The following is a 24,970-nucleotide window of genomic DNA, read 5'->3' as shown; positions in this document are numbered from 1 at the left end:
CGCCGTTTATCTGACGCTTTTCTCCAAAGCGACTTGCATTGCAGTGAGTGCGTACATTTCAATATGTATGGTCCCAGCGGGAATCAAACCCACAACCTTAGCGTTGTTAGCACCGTGCTCTACCAACTGAGCCACAGAGGGCCGTACGTGGTCAACACAACAACATTGACCATGGCGAGGAGGACGGACAGTGTAGTGTAGGTATATAACTGTGTGTATATAACTGTGTGGTATCTATAGCAGGCATCTGGAGTGATACTGAGGTTACCTGCCAAGTCTATGGTGCCTAACTTTAAACAATCTGGCCATGCAAGGTCTTAGTGTGCGGGAAACAGCTTATCGTTGGGTACTTCTTTCAGTATACACTGTACGCACTCTTCACACTTCATTTAAGAAAATGAGGTAGGAATATTACCTCAAGGCTCACCTAACCTCATTATTAAAATTCAAAGACATACAGTACCAGTCAAAAGTTTAGACACACCTTGCCAAGAGTCAAAGCAAAGCAAAAGGTGGCTACTTTGAAGAATCTAAAATCTAAAACATATTCTGGTTTGTTTAACACTTTTTTGTTTACTGCATAATTCCATATGTGTTCCTTCATAGTTTTGATGTCTTCAATATTAATCTACAACGTAGAAAATAATAAAAAATAAAGAAAAACCATTGAATGAGGTGTGTCCAAACTTTTGACTGGTACTGTAAATTACCTAACCTGTTCTCAGAATTGATTAACTCTTGAGGTTCCCCGGATCTCCACCAAAATTGGGTAAATCCACTTTTGGTTACGGTGCAACTAAATGCTGGAACAATCTACAGAAAGAAATTCAGTTGGATGTTCTGGTGCCGTCTGGGCAGTTTAGGGTGTTAATTGAGGACCTCCTTGGTGAAAGATGTGATAGTTTCTCCTCATGTTGTGATTTTATATGATGTATTGATTTCTGTATTGATTTCTGTATTGAACTGTGTTGTTTTGTTATTGTGTAAATACTGTGGACAGGGTGCATCTGCAGGAGGCCTTGGTTTCAGTGTGTTTTCCCCTGTATAAATAAAGGTTAAAAGGAGTATTTCCATAGCTGTATGGGGATGCAGATGAAACAGGACAGTCGGCCCAAGGGAGATTTAAATGCATTTATATATATGTCATTTAGCTGACGCTTTTATCCAAAGCAATTTACATTGCAGTGAGGGCATACATTTCAGTATATATGGTCCCAGCAGGAATCAAACCCACAACCCACAACGGACCACACTGAGCCACAGAGGACCACACTGAGCCACAGAGGACCACACTGAGCCACAGAGGACCACACTGAGCCACAGAGGACCACACTGAGCCACGGAGGATCCATCCATAGCTGTATGAGCATGCGGAGGAAACAGGACAGGAGGCCCAAGGGAGATTTAAATGCATTTACAGAACAAATAAATTATTCACGCCAAGACGTGTAAAGAAAAAGACGTTTATTTTCAATCCAAGAGGAGATGATGCAATGTGCATCTCAAAGGGGACGGATGTTAGACAAAAATACTTTGGTACACTTTGATTTTCCAAGACGATTTTTTTTCCTCTCCTGACAATTTATAGACAAAGCACTGTACTGTGGAAGTTCATTTATGTACATGCTTTGGGTTAAACAATCTCACAATCATTGAGGCGTTTTGGGGGTTTTGTGTTGGGCTAACATAAGCGGATGTCCACATTATTTTCAAATTGAATTCGATGAATTAAGAGAGAGCAGAGAAGGCCATTTCTTTGACGAATATTGCACTTTGCAAATTTCATTCAGGCTCATAGCAATTAACATTTAAAATACAAATTGTTGACTGTATTCAGAAAAAATATGTCATCAGAGACAGTGTTCATATGATGCACCGTATAAAATGGTTAATACAAAAAGGCATACGTGATTTACAAACAAGTAAAATACTAAAATACAATTGCCTAAAAGAAACACAATAAAACCCAGAGTCTGGTGGTAGTTTCATATGATACAGATATTTAGATATTTAGTGAGCTTGAATGCTAATGAAATAAACAGTGGAGAAAAAACAAAAAAAAACAATTTCACATTCTTAGAAAAAAGTATTTTTGTTAAGGTTACGTTTTTTGCTCCAATGATGTTATGTCACTCACAATTCTCACGTATAGTAAAACAGGATGTTTGATGTCCATTTTCTGCCTTTAATTTTTATATTCATAGCAAGTGAATATGTAATGTTTATGTTTGAACAAATAGATATCAAAGTGAACAATATCAAAAAAGTTAGAAGCTAGTTCTTTTTTCTCCTGAAAAGTGTGCTGCAAATGTAATTGCAGGTTCTGGCGACCATGATAAGATATCACTACAATAGAGGTGCAACTCAACATATAAAGTGCAAAGAGAGGTTTCAATAAATGCACTGGGATGGACTGTGAAAGCCGTGTGTCCAAATACTCTTAAAATGCTTCTTCCCTTTTCTCGTTCCCTCCCTCCTTCTCTCATTCCCTACCTCCTTTCCTCCCTTCTTCCTCTCCTCTTTCCTTGAGGATACATCTTCCATTTGGACGCATTTGTTACAGTACTTGGGCAGGGCCTTGCGTAGTAACCTTAAGGATGTATGAACTGCTAGATCTACACTGCATGTCACCACAATAAATTCAGGCTAGGTGTTGTATGTCAGGGGAGGCAGAAATCGGAGGACAGGCTCATTGTAATGCATGGAACGGAATTAGGAATGGTATCAAACACCTGTTTGTTCCCTCCATGCATTACAATGAGGCCGTCCTCCGATTTCTACCTCCATCAGCCTCCCCTGGTGTATATGTCTACTCTACCGGCAGGTGTGAATGGCTGGCCTCTGCAGTTGGCGGAGGTACATTCAATAGCATCTCACGACAAACAGCAACAACAACGACGACAACAACAGATTTGAAATTACCTCAGACAAGGATACTGCCACAATAACGTGAGGACATGATCTTAGTAGTTTGCTACCTAACATGTTACACCTTTAGTTACACGTTTAGTTTACTGAATTTGTGAAAATTGCTCATTTTTTTCTGTTTTTCCCAAACGGCAAACACCTCCTCGATTCTCCACAATCACCAGAAAGGTAGTAAACACAGAACAACATGTTCTATTTCAAAATACTGCCTAAACTGAGATCAGCGCCACCTACACCAACAACAACAACAACAACGGTAACATAAACAACAATATAATGAAAATTAAAAAAAAAAAAATACCAAGAGAAAGAAAAAAAAAAAAAAAAACAACAATATACATAACTCTCTCCATAGAAACCAAACCAGAATATTCCTAGTGCGGATATATAGAACAATGTAAACCTGGTTCTACCACTATCAAAGTTAGCAAATATAGGATAATAACATAGAAAGCACGTCAATCGTATTCCTCTCACAGAGAGTGCTCACATCATCGTTTCGACGATGGTGTGGGTGGGCTTGATCAGGCCGTTGGTCCCGTTGGGGTCCAGGGGCTGGGTCAACTCACTGCCCTTCAAGCTGTATTCTTTGGGGCGAGAGCTCGCACCTCCCTTCACTGGGGCTGCCACCGCCTTTATCCTCTGTGGAAGTGGGTGGGGGACAAGAAGGAAAGGAAGGGAAGGGATAGAAGAGAAGAGATAGAAGAGAAGAGAAGGGATAGAAGAGAAGGGAAGGGATAGAAGAGAAGAGATGGGGTTATTAAGAGAGATCTGAGAATGGCTCAGCCTGTAAAATGTTCTTTTTTATATTTTTGTTTTATATATACAGTGCTGCTTGAAAGTTTGTGAACCCTACAGGGATGGTCATTATTTTTGTATAAAATATTAAAATGGACTTATAAAATCTGTATCTAAGCCCTAATTCGTAATAAAGACATTCTAAAAAAAGGAGAAAACAAAAAAATATGATATATTTTCATTGTTTATTTAACGAAAGTGGTTTATTTAAGAAAAACTCAGATTTCATGTGTGCAAAAATATGTGAACCTCTTCAGTCAATAGCACCAATGCAACTTGGGGTTCACTTATGTTTGCACCTGCGCTAATTTCTTTATAATTTCTTTATAATTTTTCTACTACACGCATGATTTCCTCTAAACCAACATATGGAATTGGTAAATATAAACCTGTTACGTCAGAAAAAAAAAGACTGGTTCTGATTAAATGAAGATTTCATGGTAAAAACTAAAAAAAAACTATAATTGCACAAGGGGTTCACGTACTTTCAAGCAGCACTGTAAAAACGTGTCAGTCACATGAGAATTATAACGCATCGTGTCATACAGAAAATCAAATGGCCCATGGTACTACTGTCCAGTATATGACATGTATTCAGTATTATTTCCCCCAATTTATTCACATGAACATTGTGTCTGGGGTTGTGTACCTCTATCAGCGGCCCCTCAGACTGGAGTATCTTGATGACTACCACCATGGGGATGCAGATCATGGAAGCCAAGGCCAGAGACCAGCCCAGGCCGATGGACCAGTCTGGGTACTCATACACCTTGTTATACGTCAGGGGCTTGTACTTCACCAATGAGAAGATGAAGCAACCCTGTTGGAAAGAAAATGGTGTAAAATGTTCTTTGGTACAGGATCAACTTTGCATCTCCAACTCGTTTAATGACTTTTTCTGAAGGGGATGGAACTGTCATAAAAACTCATTTGCATCTGATTTACATGCACGTATAGCTTTGACTGCAGATGATTTTTTTCGTGAGAAAAGAACTATCGGTCATTGGAAGATGATCTTCAGTGAAAACAATGATAATGTTACTGTAGGTCCATTATTGAACTGTATCTGCTACCAGTGTTGGGCTGTTGAACGCTCACCATGCAGAGAAGGGGAGTTATGACGGTCCAGCTCCACTTCATCCACGGGTTTGGTCTGTAGCCAATCATGTCTTCGATCGCATCATAGAAATTATCCGCTCCTATCAACCAGAGAGAACGAGAGGGTTTGTGTGAGACAGACAGACAGACACACAGACAGACAGACAGACAGACAGACAGACAGACAGACAGACAGACAGACAGACAGACAGACACACTCCTGCACAATTTATGATGATGTGACACTTTTTTTTCCTCAAGGTAAAACATTCAGCTGACTGTCAAAAAAATTAAACAGCATCTCCTTCATAGATCAGAGCCTTATATCTGTACCAATGGGAGGGCGGCCAGGATGCGGCACCACCTTGACCTCTTTGTAGGCACCAGTCTAGACCATGGAGTGCCATGAGGTCACATATTATGGTATAAACAATCTCCTCATTAACAGGTATGAAAAAGAAAAACAGGTTTGACTCAACGACAAGAGGCATGTGCCATTATTTGCCATTGCATCATAAAACCACATTTTTCTACTACCAGCATGTTCGCTTCATTAATAATAGCAACAGCTAAAACAGCAGCAACAGTAAAACACCTCCAAGAATGCCATCTAGGGAATGGTGCCCCTTAGGTCATTGTGAGGAGGTGGCACATTTCTACATCATTTGCCTTCAACGGGAGCCAATGGAAGTCCCCGAAAACTCAATTAAAGTGATTTATTATTGTCGTGAAAGAGCACAAGGAGATTGTTGTTTACCAGTATGGAGGGCAACAGTGTGTTTAACCCTTCGGAACATGGGGATCCTTGCTATGACATAAAAACAGGACTTTTCTACCTTGGGCTACATTTAAACAAACTATATTTGAACGAGATATGCATTCACTCACCATAAACCCAGCCCACAGCAATACATTCAAAGAATGCAACCCACAAAAGGCACACACCACTGGCTGCATAGTAGTCAAAGAGTTGAAACACATACATGCCACCCTGAAAGAAGAGGAGATAACATGTTAGTTACCTGACATAGAGAGAGAGAGGGGGGGGGGGGAGCGAGAGAAAATAGAGAGAGAGAGAAAGAGAGAGAGAGAGAGAGAGAGAGAGAGAGAGAGAGAGAGAGAGAGAGAGAGAGATGTTGGTAGGAAAAAATTTAGGAGATTGATATGCAAGAATGCAGGCCAACTGCCAATGGTGGGAGAGTTCAACAGGTGGTGATATGTCATTGAAGGAAAGTTAACTGCTAAATGGAAAATGGCATTCCAAATTGTTCCATTCATGATGTCAAGATGTAAGCGGTTTATAGTAGAAAACCTTACTTGGTCACAACAGTTGGGGTGGAAAGTGAAGTGGTGTTGTATTGCTTATTGCCTTGTATTACTACTGTATGGCAGAATATCAAGGGATCTTGTATAGAAGTAACAGTGCATGTAGGCTGCAGTGGATACACTGGAGTGCTGGTGCAGCTGATGAACTTACTTTCGTTACCATGGTAAGTCCCAGAAGATAGCTTATGCAACACATCACAGCTATAAAGATCTCGCGCCGGTAACCCTTCCTTAGGAGGGATGGATACAGATCCACCAGGGAGGTGATCTGTCCTTCCACTTCGACAAACTGGGGGAGACAAAGAAAGCCATTAACTTCTCGGTGCCCTGCAGTAAGTGAAACAAAAAGTAAATGTCTGTCCCTCTCACATGCAGTCCTTTTTTTTCCCCTCCAAACCAGCGATTAGAGAATGACTGCTGTCTTTGTTGTGCAGTAATGAGATATTTTAAACAAAGCTCCTCTCGGGAACACTGGAGAGGCTTCTTATTGGCTGGTTTCAGCAAAACAACAGCGAATGTCTCTCCCCCCCTCCCCCCCCCACCCCCCCCCCCCCCCACCCCCCACCCCCCCCCCCCAAGTCCGTTCTTCATGGAAAACCTTTGCCACTTTATTGCCACTTATCCCTTCGCCATGCCATGGGCTGAATAATTCAATACACAATGCTGTTGTCGCAATAAAAGCATTGGAGTCACATTGCTCTGATTTAGTGAAGCACACTTTTTTTCTTGCATCCAACAACAAGCCCTCCTCTCATAGGAATGGCATGCATCCGAGACAATACTGTATTCACCACTACTAATCTGTGTTAATATACGGTCAAAAAATACACCCGCCCTCCTGCTGCCCATGGAAATAGCCCCGTTTGCGCAAGTATTTACACGAGCTCAAACTGAGAGCATCGTCCCGTTCTCCTATTTGGCTGAGGTGTGTAATCGGCCCGGGCGGGGGGCTGAGTTAGCACAGAGTAGAATTACACTGGAAGTGGGAAATGTGATAGTGAAAGAACCCTGCTGCTGCTGTACACTTCTGTTTTGTCTCCAACGATCCGGCTCGTCTTAATCAAGGACTCCTGGTTGCAGGAAGACATCAGACAGCAAATCTATGGGACTACAATGTTCAGTTCCGTTGGCTAGACCTGTACCCAATAACAGGTTTATTCACTTCTTCATCCCTGGACATTTTCCCACCAATGCCTTAGTGAGGAATAACATGTGGACGTGTAAAGTAATCCTAACATACTGTAGTAGGGGGGTAGGCCTCTGTGGGAAAATACTAGTTAAAAATACTGCCCCTTGTAAAAAGTGTTGGGTTGTTTTTCTTGTCTGGGAGGTATTTGAGACCTCGGGAGGCCGTTGATGTTGATCAGAGAGGCAGTGAGTGTTTGTTATGCCCCCAACCTGACCGTGGCGTCACACGTGGGGGAAACTCTGCGTTCTGTAATGTAACTATACTGGGTTGAGCATCCTATACTGGGTTGAGCATCCTGGGGACCGGGACAGGCACTCATAAAACAAGAGGATTGTTAATCTGAAGTACTGACCTGACTGTCGAGGCCCAGAAGCAGAAGCATGATGAAGAACAGGATGGCCCAAAACGTAGGCATCGGCATCATGGACACAGCCTTAGGGTAGGCAATGAAGGCCAGGCCGGGACCTAGGAGGGAGCAAAGAGAAGGGGAGGGGGGAGAGGGGGGGGAGAGATTGAACTAACACGTCAGATTTGAGCTTGGACGGTATGAAGGGGTAGAAGCAAACTGAATTAAAATACTATTGAAAAGAATACTGAGCTATATTCTACAAGTTACAAGCATGTCCCACTTTAGCTAAAGTCATTCGTGTTGTCTGAAACGGAAGTGTTCCAATGATCACTAAGATTGTGGTGGACTAATCAATACTTTTTTTGTGGGTGCTTTAGGCTTTGTTTGTCTAATCGGGTACATAACTGGATAAACAACACACACACACACACGCACACGCACACGCACACGCACACGCACACGCACACGCACACACACACACACACACACACACACACACACACACACACACACACACACACACACGCACGCACACACACACACAGGAGGTATAAGGTCCTCCCAGTGTTTGAGTCACGCTCCAGCATCCTGCGTGTGTTTACATGTCCACAAATATTGACAAAACAGACAGCGTATCAGAGACATGCGCTATTCAACAGGACTTTCTAAAGGGCATACGGACAGCAAACTCACACAGACAGCAAACTCTAGTACCACTAATAACCGTTAACTCTTGCATGTACAACCAGGCAGCATAGCACTGACATATTGCACGGCTTACATTTATGCACATTTGTCACTAATTTACCATTATTAAAAAGTGTAAACATTGTTTTAAAGGCGTAACAACTGTTACTGTAACAATATTACCAAGTTTTCAAAAGGTTTCCAATACATACAGTATATACATGATGAAAATAATATAGCATGATAGACTACTTTTCTGTAATACAAATACTCAATTCTTAATACTGTGTATTTCACTCTGTGTTTATATCTTTCATAGACATTTCATAGTCACAGAACAGTTGGATTCTTTGTAATATAAAGTTCAAGGGCACAGTTCCCTTTAGACTTGGTTGTTGTTTAAGGAGAAACAGTAGCAAGGCATTAACTGGACAGAGCGAGCATGCTGAAACAAGATGCATCTCCTTCAAAACCCACGTAGACTATCAAGGTTGGGCAGAAACAGAACCGAAAAGAGTCCACCTCAGAAAATCCACAGCCTGATACAGAGCCGTCACTGGGGGATGAGCACAGCTTACTGTATGACTCAACAAAAAAATATTAGCTGCTTTTAAAAAAAAAAGAAAAAAAAAAGAACAGATTGCCCAATAATGTTTTTGTTTTGTTTTGTCTCATTACACATTACCAGTGAGCAACTGCTTCTAGCAGGTCAAATGTATCCACACGCTGCCATTCTTATGGATGACGTGAGCCTCACCATAAGGTTCAATGACATGATAGACCGAATGTGGAACGTAGGCGCACCTGGCGGCTTTGAGCACACAGGTGGCTGTGAATGGTGCAGCTGCAGTAATGGGGGTGGTCCAAGAGAGAAGCTCTTTCAGCCAGCTTTTCAATGTGCAGCAGTTGGCTGTAGTGACACACAACGCTTAACCAGAGTAATGTACTCTGTACTCATCAGAGGTGGAAGACAGACCGTACAAAAGCAACAATTCTGTTTCTTTGAGGCCTTCATTCAAGGAGTGTGCAATTGCCGATACCTCTACATTTCAGCATTATCGTTTCCAAAACTTTCCATTCAAATCATTTTTTTCCCCTTCTTTCAAATTTAAGGGTGTCTTTTGGCTAATTGACTTTTCACTTTTCCAATCATCTTTTTCTTGTTTGTTTTTTCGTTCAGTAGCAGCGCCCACCATCACTGCTACGTTCACCTTTCACCTTTGACCCTCGTACCTGACTCTGCCACATCGGCAATGTCCACCCCTTGCTCTTGTGCCATGAAGCCCAGGACGGAAAATATTGCGAAGCCAGACACAAAACTGGTACCGCTGTTGAGGCCTCCCAGCAGCAAACAGTCCCTATGTCACACATATGTCATGGAGGTTGTTAATTTACACAGACGGAACCGAGGTTCCCATTTTTTTCACGCAACCGTGTTGCTCTCACTACTACAGTCTCCCGTCCCCATGGCAACGGAACTCACCTGTAGCAGTTGTATTTGTACTTGTTGTAGCTCCCCAGTGATGTCATAGCCCCCAGACAGATGGCGTAGGAGAAGAAAATCTGGGTTCCTGCGTCAATCCACACCTGAGGTGAAAACGACAACAGCATGATACCTTCGTCTGCATGGTCTGCCATTGGCTTTTGGTCATATGCTCAAGAAGAGCCTTTTTCTTATCTTTATTGGGACATAACTTGGTTAGATTAACCTTGTAAGTTATTTGATTTCATCTTAAATTTGATTAATGTCATTGGGGGGGATTTTATCATGACCTTTCTCCTTTTCATCTAATCAAATGTATAAACAACTAAGCAACTAATACTAGGAAAGGTCAACTTGATTTAAAATGTTGTGTGCACAAATCAAATTGAGGGCCCTCAAGAGTTGCACAACAATCAGAATAGGGGCAGATCATAAGAACTTCTATCAAACACAATCTCCATGAAAGCAAGGCTTTTTGCTATGACTAGTGCTCATTCACAGAGAACATCAAAAATAAAATGTACGTAGGTTTTTTTCCCTTTCATTTATCTAAATATAGGCACACTTAGCTTTGGGCAGCTTGTAATCAAAATGTTTTATTTAATCTCATTGCAAAACCACATGATCTTGCAGTGTGATTGTCAGGGACTGTAAAGGTCCATCAGGCATAGTTAAACTCAATTGCTTTCATGCCCTCAGCATGCCCATTGATTGCACTGGGACCAGAAGAAACAAACATCTTATATATATTTTTTTTTTCCACACTCCCAACTTAATGTCCCTCAACTAATTTCACTCCCAGGCAAAGCCAATTGAATTACAGTATGTCATAAAACAGAATGAGGAGAGAGTCATCACGAGTCTTGCATTTTGAACGTATGTACTCTTGAAGATCATAGTGCCAATAACGACTATCACAGAGCCAACGACCCTAACTGAAACAAGGCCATGGGCCTCTGCTGCCGACCAGATGACCTGATAATGTAGAGATCTCAGTCGGAGGCTGTGGTGGACGTGTGAGTAAGCAGATCCACATATGAAGCTGCCAGGGGACATTTAGGTTGGGGTCAGCGGGGTTGGGCACTATAAAGGGAAAGAAAGAGGATTGGGGTTCTGCCTCGTACCTCTGGGTCCTGTAGACGAGTCAGGTTGGGATAGAGATAGAATTTGATCCCTTCAGACGCCCCTGGCAGGGTCACGCCTCGCACCAACAGCACGATGAGCATGACGAACGGGAAAGTTGCCGTGATGTAAACCACCTAGACAGGAAAGAGACAGCTCGTCAGTTAAACCCAAGGCTCCATAATGGAAATTGTGAATGGTTGAATGTTTGCTTAGACTACGTTGCCTTTTTCTATAGAGATGTGGTGCAATACCAGATCTCTATAGAAAAAGGCTAAGTAGTCGCCCATGCTACAGAATGGGGGGGGGGGGGGTGGGGGGGTGGGGGGGGGGGGGGGTGGAGCTCTGCGAAAGAGCTTGCAATACACTAAAGAATGCAGTTACACAACAAGAGGCAAGACAGTTGGCCGTGGGTGGTGTCTATTGGATTGGGTAATGCGTTGCGTGGGGGCATGGTACAACTGAACTAACGGCTCCCATCAGTTAAAGGCGTGGTCTTGGAGACACAAGGTAGCTTGTGGTGCTCAGTGTTTGCGCCAGGTGCACAGTGATAAGATAATGTAATCCATGGTGACAATGCCAAGCTTTTACAGTATGTATTTAAGACACTCCCTTAAAATACGATATTGAAATACGATGTCAAGATATTCACGGTTGCTTCACCGTGTTAGAATAGGTTAATTCTGTGATTTGTTTTACGTAGAGAATTCAAACCACGAGTGATTTGTTTCCGTAATAGTTTACCAAAAAGACAGTTGATTGATTTCCCTTCAAGCCACAGCGGTCCCTTAAGTGATTCTGTGCTGGATATTGGACACAGCCCAGTGACTGTCCCACTAACACAGACCGGGGGAGCGCTAAGGGGATCTGTTGTAGTGTACATTAACAAACTGCCGGTTGTGAGCCTAGCGAAAACGTACGGTACAGTGACTCACAGCTCAATCAAACAAACTCACTTGGTTGCCAGACTCTTTCTTTTGTTTCTGCAGCCGTCAGCAGTGCATATAACCAGCATGTTCCAACAATACTCACTTTCCCAGTGGACTTGACTCCCTTCCAGATGCAGAAGAAACAGATGATCCACACAGCCAGGAGACACAGAGCCAGGTCCCACTTCAGGGGTCCGATGTCATCGATCCCAGAGGAGATGCTCAGGACATTACGTCTTCAGAGAGAAGACACAGAACCTTGTTAACAAAATCCTACGGGGTCCAGAGGCACGGGCGGTCAACCATGGGACGTTACAGTTCAGTGCACTCTGTTTCCCCACGCCAAAAATAAAGCGGGCCATAGGCTCGCAATTCCCACAGGTCAGGACTAAGGGTTTTATGTCAAGAGGGATTACATTAAAGCAGCGAGAAGCAACACCCACAGAACAGTTGTGAAACAAAGTGTCTTGGCGAGGCCTAGTTTTCACTGTCCTCCTCTACTCTGGCTTACCCTGGACCCTGAATGTCCTTGTGGCTTTGGGGGAATGTTGAGAGAATCTGAGAGAACATTCTTCTCATTCTATGTATTCTAGTTCTGCAAAACAATCTACATTCTTCTCATTCTATGTATTCTAGTTCTGCAAAACAATCTACATTCTTCTCATTCTATGTATTCTAGTTCTGAAAAAAAAGCTACATTCTTCTCATTCTATGTATTCTAGTTCTGCAAAACATAAAAGTGTTTTCTTTCTCGGCGTCTGACAACACAGTACTGTAGATATCATCCATGGAATCTATTCACGGCTCTTCATATATGTGTCAGTCAAATGTAAATGTGCATCATTAACAGAGTATTGAAGTGAATTGTTTTTGACAGGGCTTTTCGGAGGAAAGAAACACATAATAGCCTTTGTTCCAAATATAGTGCAGTGGAATGAGTAAAGTCACATTTAAAGATAGAATCAACCTCATGACTGATAGAAGGTTCATAAAAGTTCATTGTGCTTGTGTGTTTTTCTCTAAACATGTACGTGCAAACAAGGAACAGGTTCAGTATCAGTGCTGTTTGTGTATTTGTGTGTGTGTGTGTGTGTGTGTGTGTGTGTGTGTGTGTGTGTGTGTGTATTACAGTTTACTGTTGTCCTTGTACTGTATATGTGCACACAACTTGTCTGTGTGGACACATGTTTGTCTACATGTGTGTGTGTGTGTGTGTGTGTGCGTGCGTGCGTGCGTGGGTGGGTGCGTGGGTGCGTGCGTGGGTGCGTGGGTGGGTGCGTGCGTGGGTGGGTGCGTGTCACTGCAGAGCTACCCCAGCTGTCTGTGAATACTCACTCCCAGAACTCGGTGACGGGGGAGGTGAAGTTGGTTACGTTGGCCGCCAGCCAGAGGGTCTTGTTCTTGCGGACTGTGTCCTCCACACAGTATTTTGTGTTCCACGGTTGGTTGCACTTGGCCCAAGGGAGCTCCGGCTGAAAGCACTGAAACAGGTAGTAGAGTCCCCAGGCCAGGATCACGATGTAGTAGATGTTCAGGAGAGAGACGATCACAATGGAGGCGTAACCAATACCTACACAGGGGGAGAAGGGGAGAAACAGAATCTTACTATCGATTCATTACACCGACACAGGAGAGGAGCTGGATAGTAAACTAAAAAAAGAACTTGTGTCAACCAATTAGTCACAACAATGACACACCCACAACCCATGATAAACTATATCCCACCTATCAAAACTGGGAATTGGCAAAGTGTGACGGCGGACTGTGTCAGTGGGCCGGATAGACACTGATACAGCAGACAGGCCATAAAGAGCAGACCAGTGGCACTAGGAGACACTGACCTAGTGCCTTTTGCTGTGATTTATGGTTACAAAAACGAATGGAAATCAACACAGTGTCACTGACATGGATGATCCCCAGCTCCTGTTTCAAGGGAGGGAAGCGACGCTGGCTAGTGTGCTAACTTCTGTGATAATGACCTTAGTGTTTGTAGGTTATTTTAAGACCTGACTTTGGTCTGAGGCCTGGGTGCAGAAACCCCCTGGACTCCACCCCCCCCCTCCACCCCTCCCCTGGACTATTTTTAAACGGGTGTCAATGGCGTCAGCCCCCTCCTCTCCCCTATCCCTCTCCTCACGCTCACATTCCAGCGGCAAACTGTTAGACAAATTCATCCAGGGTCACGTTGTGTGTGTGTGAGCGTGCATTTGTGTGTGTGTGTGTGTGTGTGTGTGTGTGTGTGTGTGTGTGTGTGTGTGTGTGTGTGTGTGTGTGTGTGTGTGTGTGTGTGTGTGTGTGGGTGTGTGTGTGTGTATGAGGTGGTGAGTAAGGCAGGCCAGGCTCTGTAATAAAAGAGGCGCAGGGACAAAGGCAGCAGTTAAAAGGCCACCTGTGGCCGTCTGTCTGTCCTCCACAGAGACCCTGCCAGTCGGACGGGCAGCTGGCTCAGCGCTCCTCGCGAGGCCGAACCCATCGGCAGCTGCTGGAGGTCTGGTGCTCCCCGCCCCGTGTTCTCCAGCTGCCCTCGTCTACCTGCTGCCCAGGAGCGCACGGCAGCTGTTGCGGTTCCGTTGCGATCCTGCTTTTACCTGCTGTTGTACAGTGCGCGCTGCCGCGTGAGGTGCCCCGCGTACAGTAAGAGTGTCCGCGTGCTCTGGTAGGGAGCGGAATGCTGTGTTATTCATGGCACAGCCCTGAATGAGATAAATAGATATGTTACGGGAACACGCCCTGACGACCGGGACTGAAAATAACAACGTTCTGGTGTCCGGTGTCGTACAGTACGAGTGGTGTTGACAAACAAAACAGGTGGATCCATTCTGCCCAGATCGACACCATCCATCATTTGAATGAAAAACGCAGCGCATCTTCTTTGTGGATAAACGGCATGAGATATTTATTATTTTGGGGCAGATCCCATCGCTAGGCAACTTACGGTACGCGTACCCCCCCCCCCACCCACCCACCCCCTACTCTGTTGCCATGGCAACACAGAACTCAGCAGCACTCCTTCACACACCCAAGGCTGCAACTGTGTGTTTGTTTGTGTGTGTGTGTGTGTGTGTGTGTGTGTGTATGTGTGTGAGTGTGTGTGTGTGTGTGTGTGTGTGTGTGTGTGTGTGTGCACATGTGCATGCATGTGCGTGTGTGTGTGCATGTGTGTGCGTACGCATGTGTGTGTGTGTGTGTGTGCGTGGACCCGCTCTCAACCGTGAGTGGCTAATCGAGTTCTTGTCCTTTCACTTTTGGGGTGTGTCTGCCGCTGCCGTTTGATGTTCAGGTTCCGTTGCTCTCCTCAGCAATGCCTGAAGAGCAGCGTCTCGCTTGGAACGCATCACAGAGCAGACTAATGAAGTAAGCGTGGTCCAATTACCCAGCGGAACAGGGAGAGACACCTCAGCGGAACACGCTGTACCCAGCCTAGCAACAGACAGCACAATGAACGCTGATGGACTCTGTTTTTGAGTTTTGAGCAAGAGCAGCCGGAAAAACAGGACAAACCAAGGTCTGTGTGCTGTCATTGGATATTTGTACAGGCTAGCCAGGCGACATATCCAAGCAGAGACATTCAAAATGTTCAATGGAGAAAAAACTGTGTTGGTGTTTGCAGTGCCACAGCTTTGTGTGTGTGTGTGTGTGTGTGTACATGTGTGTGTGCATGTGCGTGTGTGTGTATGCACACGTGCGTGTGTGTGTGTGTGTGTGTGTGTGTGTGTGTGTGTGTGTGTGTGTGTGTGTGTGTGTGTGTGTGCATGTGTGTTTTGTCCCATTCTATTCCATTGTTCCCCTCACCGGTGAAGATGGGGCAAAGCTTTTCCCAGCAGGTGATGCCTCCCTCAGAGGTGTACTGGCCCAGAGCCACCTCCAGGAAGAACACAGGCAGGCCTCCCCCAAACAGGAAGATGGTGTAGGGGATGAGAAATGCACCTGGGTGGAGGAGAAGGAGAGAGAACCAACCCATCAATATATAACACAACTGCACTGTACCATCCTCAACACTGGCTGTACCCCGGCCTGCCATACAGTACTTCGGTGTTTCTGTATTCACCGCCATGCCTACCTCCACCATTTTTGTAGCAGAGGTACGGGAACCGCCAGACGTTCCCTAAACCGACGAAGCCTCCGGCCACGGACAGGATAAAGTCGAGCTTGCTGGCCCACTTCTCCCTCTGAGGCTGCTTGCCCTCAGCCTCATCCTCCGGCCGCGTTCCCGGGCTCTTGCCCGGTGAAGGCTTCAGCGTGTCCTTGTGGAAATCCTTCAGACATTGGAGCTTCTCTTTCTGTGCCATGCTATGGAGGGCAAGAGGAGGAGAGAGGGAAAGAGAGGGAATGAGAGGGAATGAGAGGGAATGAGAGAGAGAGAGAGAGAGAGAGAGAGAGAGAGAGATGAGCCGGATAAGGCCCAGAGAGGAGAGAGAGCATTAGGGCGATAACACTGTCTCGTGTTGGTGTTAAGAATTTAAAAACAGGTTCCCGAACTACAGTTGAAACAAATACATGCAGTAATTTAGCATTTTGCTAAATATGTTAAAACTCAACAGAACATTTTGATTGTGTCATCTAATTACAGTTAAACACTAGGGAAGGGCAACAGCCCAGAATTCCATGCAAGGTTACATTTAGATTACATTTACATTTATGGCATTTAGCAGACGCCTTTATCCAAAGCGACTTACAACAAATAGATTTGTTTAAGTAAGTGAATCATCTATCCAACAGTCATAAGACAAAGTAATCAATGCTCACACCAGGGGTCATTGGCAGTCGTAATGCCAGAAGCCAATATTTTGTTTTTTGGGGGGGGGGGGGTTGGGGGTATATTGAAATGAAGGAAAAGGAAGAGAATGTTTGGAACAGGATATATGCCTATAAGAACGGCCCTGAAGTTGAAATAACACTTGAGTAACGTTCACTCATGACACAACACCAAACACATATATAACCAGACTCATTGCCAAAGAATTCTCCTAATGCTTTGAGCAGTAGGGCAAACGTAGTCCAAATTTAGCGAATATCCCTTAGCATTCCAGAGAGCACTGGCTGTGCGCCAGAAAAATCCTACATCTTAAGTTCACAGAGTGTTTATACTGTAAACAGCCTTTCCAAGAAAGACAGGATTTATTATGACTGTCTTACGTATCCCGTTTCCCCGCCTGAGTAAAGGGCCCAAATCTAAGGGGCAGGAATAGCTGTGTAAGAAGTTGCTTAGACACATAAAGGCCATATTGATTTAAGCTTACTGATGGCGTATACATGGCGCTGTATAAACCAGGAAGAATAAAACCGGTGTGATTAATTGTGCGGTTGATAGTACCAGTGGGTAGGTTTCCTCTCCTTTTGAGGCTGGCACCGGCACAGGCGGAGGCACAGTTGGCTGCAGCGGGGAAACTGAGACTGACATCAAAGGCTTCCCCTCTACTCTCACTGGCTCCAACAGAAATCTGTCATTGGGGATTGTGCGGCTCACAAAAGCCGAAATGTACTGTAGTCTGCGAGTCGGTTGCCTAAGTGCTAAGTTTCCAAAATATTTGCATTAGATTGAGCAAAAGAACTACAGTTGTAATTCTCAGTGGAGTGATGTTTTTGTCTTCGCTTGCGAAAGTGACAACAAAGTCTTTCTAAGAAGAACATAGTACAGCTCACTGAAAAACGTAGATACTCTACAAACGACCCCCCTGTTAAAAGGCAACCATGGATCTTCAACATAAAGTTCATTCATTTCACTTTGTCCTATTGGACTGTAACAGTATAGTACAGACAGACACTGAGAAACAGAGAAGAGAGAATTGCATTCTAACAAAAACTCCCCAGCACGCGTAGCGGCTGCTTCAAAGACAAAATCCCATCACATTTCGACAATTCAACACAAAGCTGAGCACACTGACCACTCTGTTCAACACTTTCTGCTTTTAATAGTAATGAACAGTGTGAAGTTGAAGCGGCCCTTGAGAACGAGATGTCCTTTCATGAATGGATGCTGGGACTACAGTCACCTTGTTACCCGGTCTACCTTTTTTTTCATCTCCATCACGCTGGGCTCGTTCTGCTCAGTCATTTGATAGGTTTTCTCTCTCTCTGTTATGCATGACAAGTCAACTTGAACCGCTTTCCACTCTCAAACCTCATTACATAACTGGATCAGCTCTCTCGCCCACTCTATTCCTCTCTCTCCCTCTCTCTCCCTCTCTCTCTCTCTCTCTCCCTCTCTCTCTCCAACTCTCTCTCCCTCTCTCTCTCTCCCTCTCTCTCTGTCTCTCTCCCCTTCTATCTCCAACTCTCTCTTCCCTTCTCTCTCCAACTCTCTCTCTCTCTCTCTCTCTCTCTCTCTCCCCTTCTCTTCCCCCCCCCCCCTCTCTCTCTCTCTCTCTCTCTCCCCTTCTCCGTTATTTGCTCTGTGTGTTTTCACCTGCCGGTGCTGGAAGGCTGTCTGCCCAACAGATAAGGCTTAAGGCAAACAGTCCTTGGGATCTGCCATGTGACACACCAAGACACCCGTGACCACACATTCTCTAGCACCTCTGAAGACATCACACCCTATTCATTCATAACAAACCGGTGGAAAATGTACTCATCTTATTCCAATAGTCTGTGTTTAAACACCCAGAGGGATCTAGTACATGTACAAGTAAACATACACAACATATCTTTCCTGTTTTTAAGTTCCCTCATGACAGACAAAAGCATCGCGAATCATGACGAGTTCAACACAGAACACATGAAATCACGGATTTGTGTTTCAGCCCTGCGGAACAAAAAAGTGTCACATCACAACACAAACACACTTTTCTCCTTTCAGTTGAGCAATTCCATAGACTTACATTTCCTTCATGGCAGTGGCTATGTGTATGTCCCCCTCTCAGCTGTCACCATTCCTCTGTACTGAATGCCTTTATGCCAACACAGCTCAGAAGAAGTGGAGCTGACAGCATGGACCGCCCCTCAGCTAAAGACAATTAAATCCTATGTGGAGATTGGATACCGCCTTGCAGCAGCGGATAACTCTCCAGATACTGACTCGGGGACTGTAAATTTCCACTTCCAACTCCCCCCCCCCCCCTCCACACACACACACACACACACACACACACACACACACACACACACACACACACACACACAGCACGAGAGACTGAGGCTGAGCGCTTTGCCCTGCTTGTGTCACAGGCACCTCTTATTCATGTTTGTGAAACAGACGACAAGGCAGCGCACAGAGGGAGGGAGGGAGGGAGGGAGGGAGGGAGGGACGGGGTGAGGGGGTGAGGGAGGGAGGGAGGGAGGGAGGGACGGGGCGAGGGAGGGAGGGAGGGAGGGAGGGAGGGGGCGAGGGAGGGAGGGAGGGAGGGAGGGAGGGAGGGAGGGAGGGAGGGACGGGGCGAGGGGGTGAGGGAGGGAGGGAGGGAGGGAGGGAGGGAGGGACGGGGCGAGGGGGTGAGGGAGGGGGTGAGGGAGGGAGGGAGGGAGGGAGGGAGGGAGGGAGGGACGGGGCGAGGGGGTGAGGGAGGGAGGGAGGGAGGGAGGGAGGGAGGGAGGGACGGGGCGAGGGGGTGAGGGAGGGAGGGAGGGAGGGAGGGAGGGGGTGAGGGGGTAAAAAAAATAGGGCATGCTAGTTTGGAGAATAGACCTCCCTTAAATCATGGCACTGGGTGAAGTGGACGGGCTAAAGGGTAGGACTGAGCGAGGACTCGACTTGGCCATGCAAAGTTTCCTTACTTCTTGACTGTCACCATTCCTGCATAGCACTGGCATGTGGGACGTCTCTTATAATAACCACCCATACGACTGTGTGTCATTTCACATCACAGCAGAACTTCCAATCACCTCGATGGGAACTATTTAAGCATATAAATATACTGTTAATCACCAGCGTGATAATGCAGGGAAGTGTCTGCGCGTCTGCGTGTCTGAGAGATCATTCTCCTCCACTCAGACGTGATAGGGGCTGGGTTACCACGGAAACGTAAACCAGGTACTGTATACACAGTATAACAATACCTAATAAGGTGACAGAACTGTGTTTCTCTATGGTCTGTTTAGACACCATATACTCATAAATGACCTCACATGTACAATGGCAGTGGCAATTAAAAACAATTACACAGTGCACAGTATTCAGACTGGACACCCTTCACACCTCTTAAATGATATAATAATTCAGAATATTTTGCACTGGGCAGTATATTAATACATCATACGATGTACATTTTTGTTAAATAACATCATCCAGAAAGCATCCAAGGTGCACTGTGAATCAGTTGCCTTGAGATCTGCCTTGTGTTACAAGTTGGCAGAGAACAGAGGAGCAGGGGGTGAGATCCTGTTTCATACAGGTGCTTTGATTGGTCCGGCATCATGAAGTCAAACCAAATTTTACCCAAAAATAGTCGCACACTTCACCTGATATCATCGGAGGATGAAAGGAGTTTCGTAGCCAAGAAATGTTAGGCATCATCTCACAGTAATTTATTCCACATCAAAAGTAAAAAGTTAATATACCGCAGCATTGTGGTCTTAGATGACATCTTCTAAAGCAAAGCCATCAAAGTCATAATCAAAGAATATAAAAGATCTAATGTTTTGATAAGAGAATGAATTGGCAATGTATTAAGTCTAAGGTACATACAGTCCAAATAATCCTTCTCTTGGCTTCTACACAGCTGGACATGGTTTTACACACCATTTAGCTGACACTTTTATCCAAAGCAACTTAGATTGCAGTGAGGGTATACATTTCAGTATATATGGTCGGTCGCAGCAGGAATCAAACCCACAACCTAGGGGATGTTAGCACCATGCTCTACCAACTGAGCCACAGAGGATTTAGAAGCACATTGCTATTATAGCTAAACATCTGCACATTGCTATTACAGCTAAACCACACCTAAATGACTTTATTCAGCGGAGAATTAAACTTTGCCCACACCCATTCAGTTGGTGGCTCACTTGCGGCTTTGCTTCCGCAACTTCTTCGCCTGAGAAGCCTTTTTAAACCAACATGATCCAGCACTCTCCACCCGTTAGGTTAAATAATAACAATAATACAAAAATATCAATTTCACACAGTGTTTCTGCAATGTAGAAATATGGGAGAAATACATCAGCCTGTGTCAGTGGACAGACAACAATGCAGGAAAGTTAGGTCATGCTGAAATGTGCTCGACCCACATTGTTATGTAATTGTTGTGTCCGTCGGCTCAGCATAAGGTGAAGGTATTTACGATCTACATATTTGAAATTACATGCAGTTCCACAACTCTTATTTAGATATCTCATTCAAGAACTGCTTGAACCTAAAAGACAAAAGGGCAGTGGCAGTAATCCACATGACTTAGAAGTGTCAAGGTGACATGATATAAATATACTGCATATTAGACAGCTTATGACACGATTATTGATCAAGATTTTCCATTATGTGCTTTATAGTGCTGTTGATGATGATGATGATATATTCCTTGTAAGCTGCCACTAGAATGTTTAGAGGACATCATCGACTGTAGCATCACTGCAACTATCCGCTTGGTTGCTGTCAACACCTCATTCAGGCTTAGTTCGCAAAGACACAGAACAACGGTTAGGAGATATATAATTTTCTAATTCCATAAGCCCTCTCTGACATAAGGAACAACGCAAGCCATCTTTGTCACACAGGCTGTTATGTCATTGTCTGGCAACCACCACCCACAATCATTATTTATATTGAGTAGAAGCACATTTCAAATGTGTTATTTTATTTAAATATATCACCTAGATATAGACACCAGTTCAGCGTACAAGACTGATCAGATGATGTGCTTTAAAAGACGACACTATTGCTCCTGACTAAAGGGACACGCCTCAATCAATGCCTGCTCTGTATCGGGACTTATCTCGGGCGGAGAGACAAAGAAGCAAGTTAAGGATGTATGACATATAACAGTCTCCTGTACACGTAGGTTAAGCGGACACAACTAGACGCAGACTTCCTTTAAATACGGTTCCTCATCTTCCCTTGCAGACTAAACACTATTCATTGAATGTAGAACACACGTGGGAGAACGAAACATCATCAGGGAGGACGAAAATGCAATGAATCTAGCATTTATAAATTCCTTTACAGCTTGCTATTTTTCTTCGCTTCGCATTATAAAAAGCACTGGCGTTATGATTAACCAAAATATATGATCTCTGCTTAAATGGCAAACACGGAAGCGCACGCACAAAGGCAATGCCATCAACCAGAGGCAAAGCTACTTTAGCGATGAACTGGATCATAAATGAGGGACAAAATATACAAACATAAGCTAGGTTATCAATAAATAGTTTCATGGTCATAGGCAAGATAGGATGTATGTTCATAGTAGCCTATGATGCTGCCATGTTCTTATTGCAAATATCATGTGCGCTCACAGACACAATTATAGGTTTGAAACACAGAAATTATTAACATCACTTCAAATAAAGGGTAATCAATTAGTGAAGGGAGAATATTACAGTGGTAAATAGTCATCTCTGCAAAATCCAAGAGCAAAAAAACTAAAACAAAATTCGGTCCTAACCTTGAAGCAAATTGTTACAAAAAAGGGCATAAAACCGGCTGCTACATTTTGATAATGAAAATAAGAATTGTCCTGCATAGCCTACATAACATCGTACAATAATAATGTATTATATTAATTCATAAAATAATTAATATTATGTTTTATGTTTAAACAAAACATAAAACAGTAACCCAATGTTTCCATTACTCATCAGATAAGTAAAGATGATGCTGAATTACCTGTCAGCTACTTATTTTGCTTCAGCTGTCCCTTGTTCCTTGTTGTGCGGCGAGGGCTCAAGAAAACAAATGCATTAGAAATAAATTGCGATCTTTTTCTCTCTCTGACGTTTGTTTCTGAGAGCTGTGCGCGTTTAATATCAGTTTGAGTGGAAAATCACCAGCTTCTCCGTGCAACAGGATAGCTTATTCTTAAAGCGACAGGTTCCCGCTAATTTGCGTCGTTCGCCGTTTACCTCGTTTCACTCGATCAGTTTCAGCGCAAGGGCGCATGCGCACGCAAGGCTCACAAATACAGACAAGAAAGAGACGGAAAGGGCAAAGAACATCGAGTGACTGGTGGATGATTTCATCACAGGTCCTACAGCCAAGTGAGTATAGGCTAGAGTGACAAGCCTTTAACCACATCAATAATGCCTTTGAACATATAGGCCTATTGATCACATACAGCAGATTCAAGGCCTACAACCAACCATTCCTTTAAGTCCACTCATTATCGGCAGAGTGGTTTTATAGTGAAGGTCTATCATTTACATTTACATTTATGGCATTTAGCAGACGCCTTTATCCAAAGCGACTTACAACAAATACATTTGTTTAAGTAAGTGAATCATCTATCCATCAGTCATCATAAGAAAAAGTAATCTATGGTAGGACCAGGGGCTATTGGCAGTCACAATGCTAGAAGAAGGAAGAATTACTTTTTAATTTTGTATTTTATTTTATTTTTTTATTTTTTTTACAGGAGACAAATTTGTACAGCGGGGTAGTGGGGATGAAGAGGTCTTTAGGAGGGACAGTTAAGATAGGTAGCCTGAAGAGATGGGTCTTCAATCTACGGCGGAAGATAGGTAGTGAATCACGTCTGGAAGAAGGGGAAACTAAGGAAAAATGCATTGTTCAGAGGGACATTGAAAACACAACTTTCAGTGTTTGTTCAGCACGGTGCACGGTGTAGTTCGTTGCACCACAGTTGCCTAATCCAGGCAACCAAACCCAAACAGATGGCAGGGCCACGTGTCGGCACCGTGGAGCTTTGCGGGATACAGTAGACATGAGGTGAATGTACAGTCAGCAAACCACAAGAGGAAAACCACATGCACCTAATCCATATAGGCCTACTTTCAGCACATCCGGCACATAATGCCTATGTACAGTAGAACAGTCTACTACAGTACAGTTTACATAAGGCTGTTGTTCAGATGATCACATCCTTGTAAGTACTGTGGGCCAGGTGAGGCTGGTGGAGGTAGAAATCGGAGAACAGGCTCGTTGTTATGCATGGAATAGAATGAGGAATAGTATCATACCATCTCACCATCCTCATTCCATTTCATGCATGACAATGAGCCCGTCCTCCGGTTTCTGCCTCCACCAGCCTCCCCTGGTGTATCCCTAACCCTAACCCTGCATCATGACAAATTTTCCCTTTTCCCTACCCTGCACTGTGATGTATAATGCTACTAACTGTACTTTGATCCCATGTGAATGCAAATACAGTAAGCACACCAATCAGTTCTCTATGCAAACATTCTGCAAACATGACCATTCATCTTTTTTTGAGGACAGTAATAGATGTACATTGATGGAAACAATAAGCCATTTATTATGTAACACACAGTACTGAAGTGCTATAAAACTATTGCTAAAACACAATAACACTTTCACATGCAGTAGGTGTGTCAAAGTCTTTTTTTGTTTTGTTTGTTTGGATGGGGCACAGGATGGCCTCTTCTGGGTACCTTGGCAAAGGCCCCTTTAACCAACATGCTGCCAGTGGTTGGCCAAAGGCTGTTGTCAAGCCACCCAGTCCCCTGAGTTTTAGTGGTGGTTTCCCTTAAGAGAACAATACGCTCTGTCAGCAGGAACCACTGTTTTCTGTCATCGAAAGGGGAAATGGCCAAGAAACAGGAAGTTGCCTGAAGACAGCGTTGTGTAGCTGGAGTAGCTGGACAAAAAACATTGACGTTTTTGTTCTCCCTGTGACCAAAATGCAGGAAATACTTCTAGCACTGTGTTGGTGTCTGGATCACCTGATGAATGTTAGGCAACTCTAGGCCTTTATTAAGAGAGAGGGGGGGGGCAAGCAAGAGAGAGAGTGACAGAGAGAGAGAGAGAGAGATACAGAGTGGTGGGGGAGGGGGGGAGGGAGGGAGGGAGAGAGAGAGATATTTGTGATATTTTTGTTGTGCAATTCTAACATCTAATAAAGTATATCATTCCCTAGTATTATACAGCTTGTATGCATTGATTCCTTGAATGATTGCTTGCTTTAATTCATGGCATCCTCTTTCAGGTCGAGGGTGAC

The 24,970-nt window shown here is 44.2% G+C and overlaps 1 protein-coding gene across 2 annotated transcripts; it reads right to left on the bottom strand.

Annotated features, from left to right (window-relative positions):
• Positions 1–1,449: 1,449 nt before the first annotated feature.
• Positions 1,450–22,866, bottom strand: LOC310808494 (sodium- and chloride-dependent taurine transporter-like). Of its 2 annotated transcripts, none has more exons than XM_083675428.1 (14): positions 22,663–22,866; positions 15,970–16,199; positions 15,702–15,836; positions 13,245–13,479; positions 12,013–12,145; positions 10,983–11,117; positions 9,859–9,962; positions 9,609–9,733; positions 7,692–7,804; positions 6,302–6,439; positions 5,713–5,815; positions 4,825–4,925; positions 4,376–4,546; positions 1,450–3,570 (listed from the first exon to the last, which is right to left on the bottom strand). In XM_083675428.1, exons 2-14 carry the CDS (start codon positions 16,196–16,198, stop codon positions 3,415–3,417), a joined length of 1,878 nt encoding a protein of 625 aa, XP_083531554.1. In that variant the 5' UTR covers position 16,199; positions 22,663–22,866; the 3' UTR covers positions 1,450–3,414. The 2 variants fall into 2 exon arrangements, with proteins under 2 accessions (XP_083531554.1, XP_083531553.1); XM_083675427.1 differs by lacking the exon at positions 22,663–22,866 and adding an exon at positions 18,728–18,898.
• Between the last annotated feature and the right edge of the window lie 2,104 nt (positions 22,867–24,970).

The sequence above is a fragment of the Argentina silus genome, assembly GCF_951799395.1.
Source record: "Argentina silus genome assembly, chromosome: 8".
Lineage (NCBI taxonomy): Eukaryota > Metazoa > Chordata > Actinopteri > Argentiniformes > Argentinidae > Argentina > Argentina silus.
This window is presented reverse-complemented; position numbering and strand designations above follow the sequence as displayed.

Coding starts and splice junctions, on each gene's coding strand:
- LOC310808494 (XM_083675427.1), bottom strand. Junction 15,837..15,969: donor CTGCTACAAAAATGGTGGAG/GTAGGCATGGCG, acceptor TCCTCCACCCAG/GTGCATTTCTCATCCCCTAC. Junction 4,547..4,824: donor TAACTCCCCTTCTCTGCATG/GTGAGCGTTCAA, acceptor TCTTTCCAACAG/GGTTGCTTCATCTTCTCATT.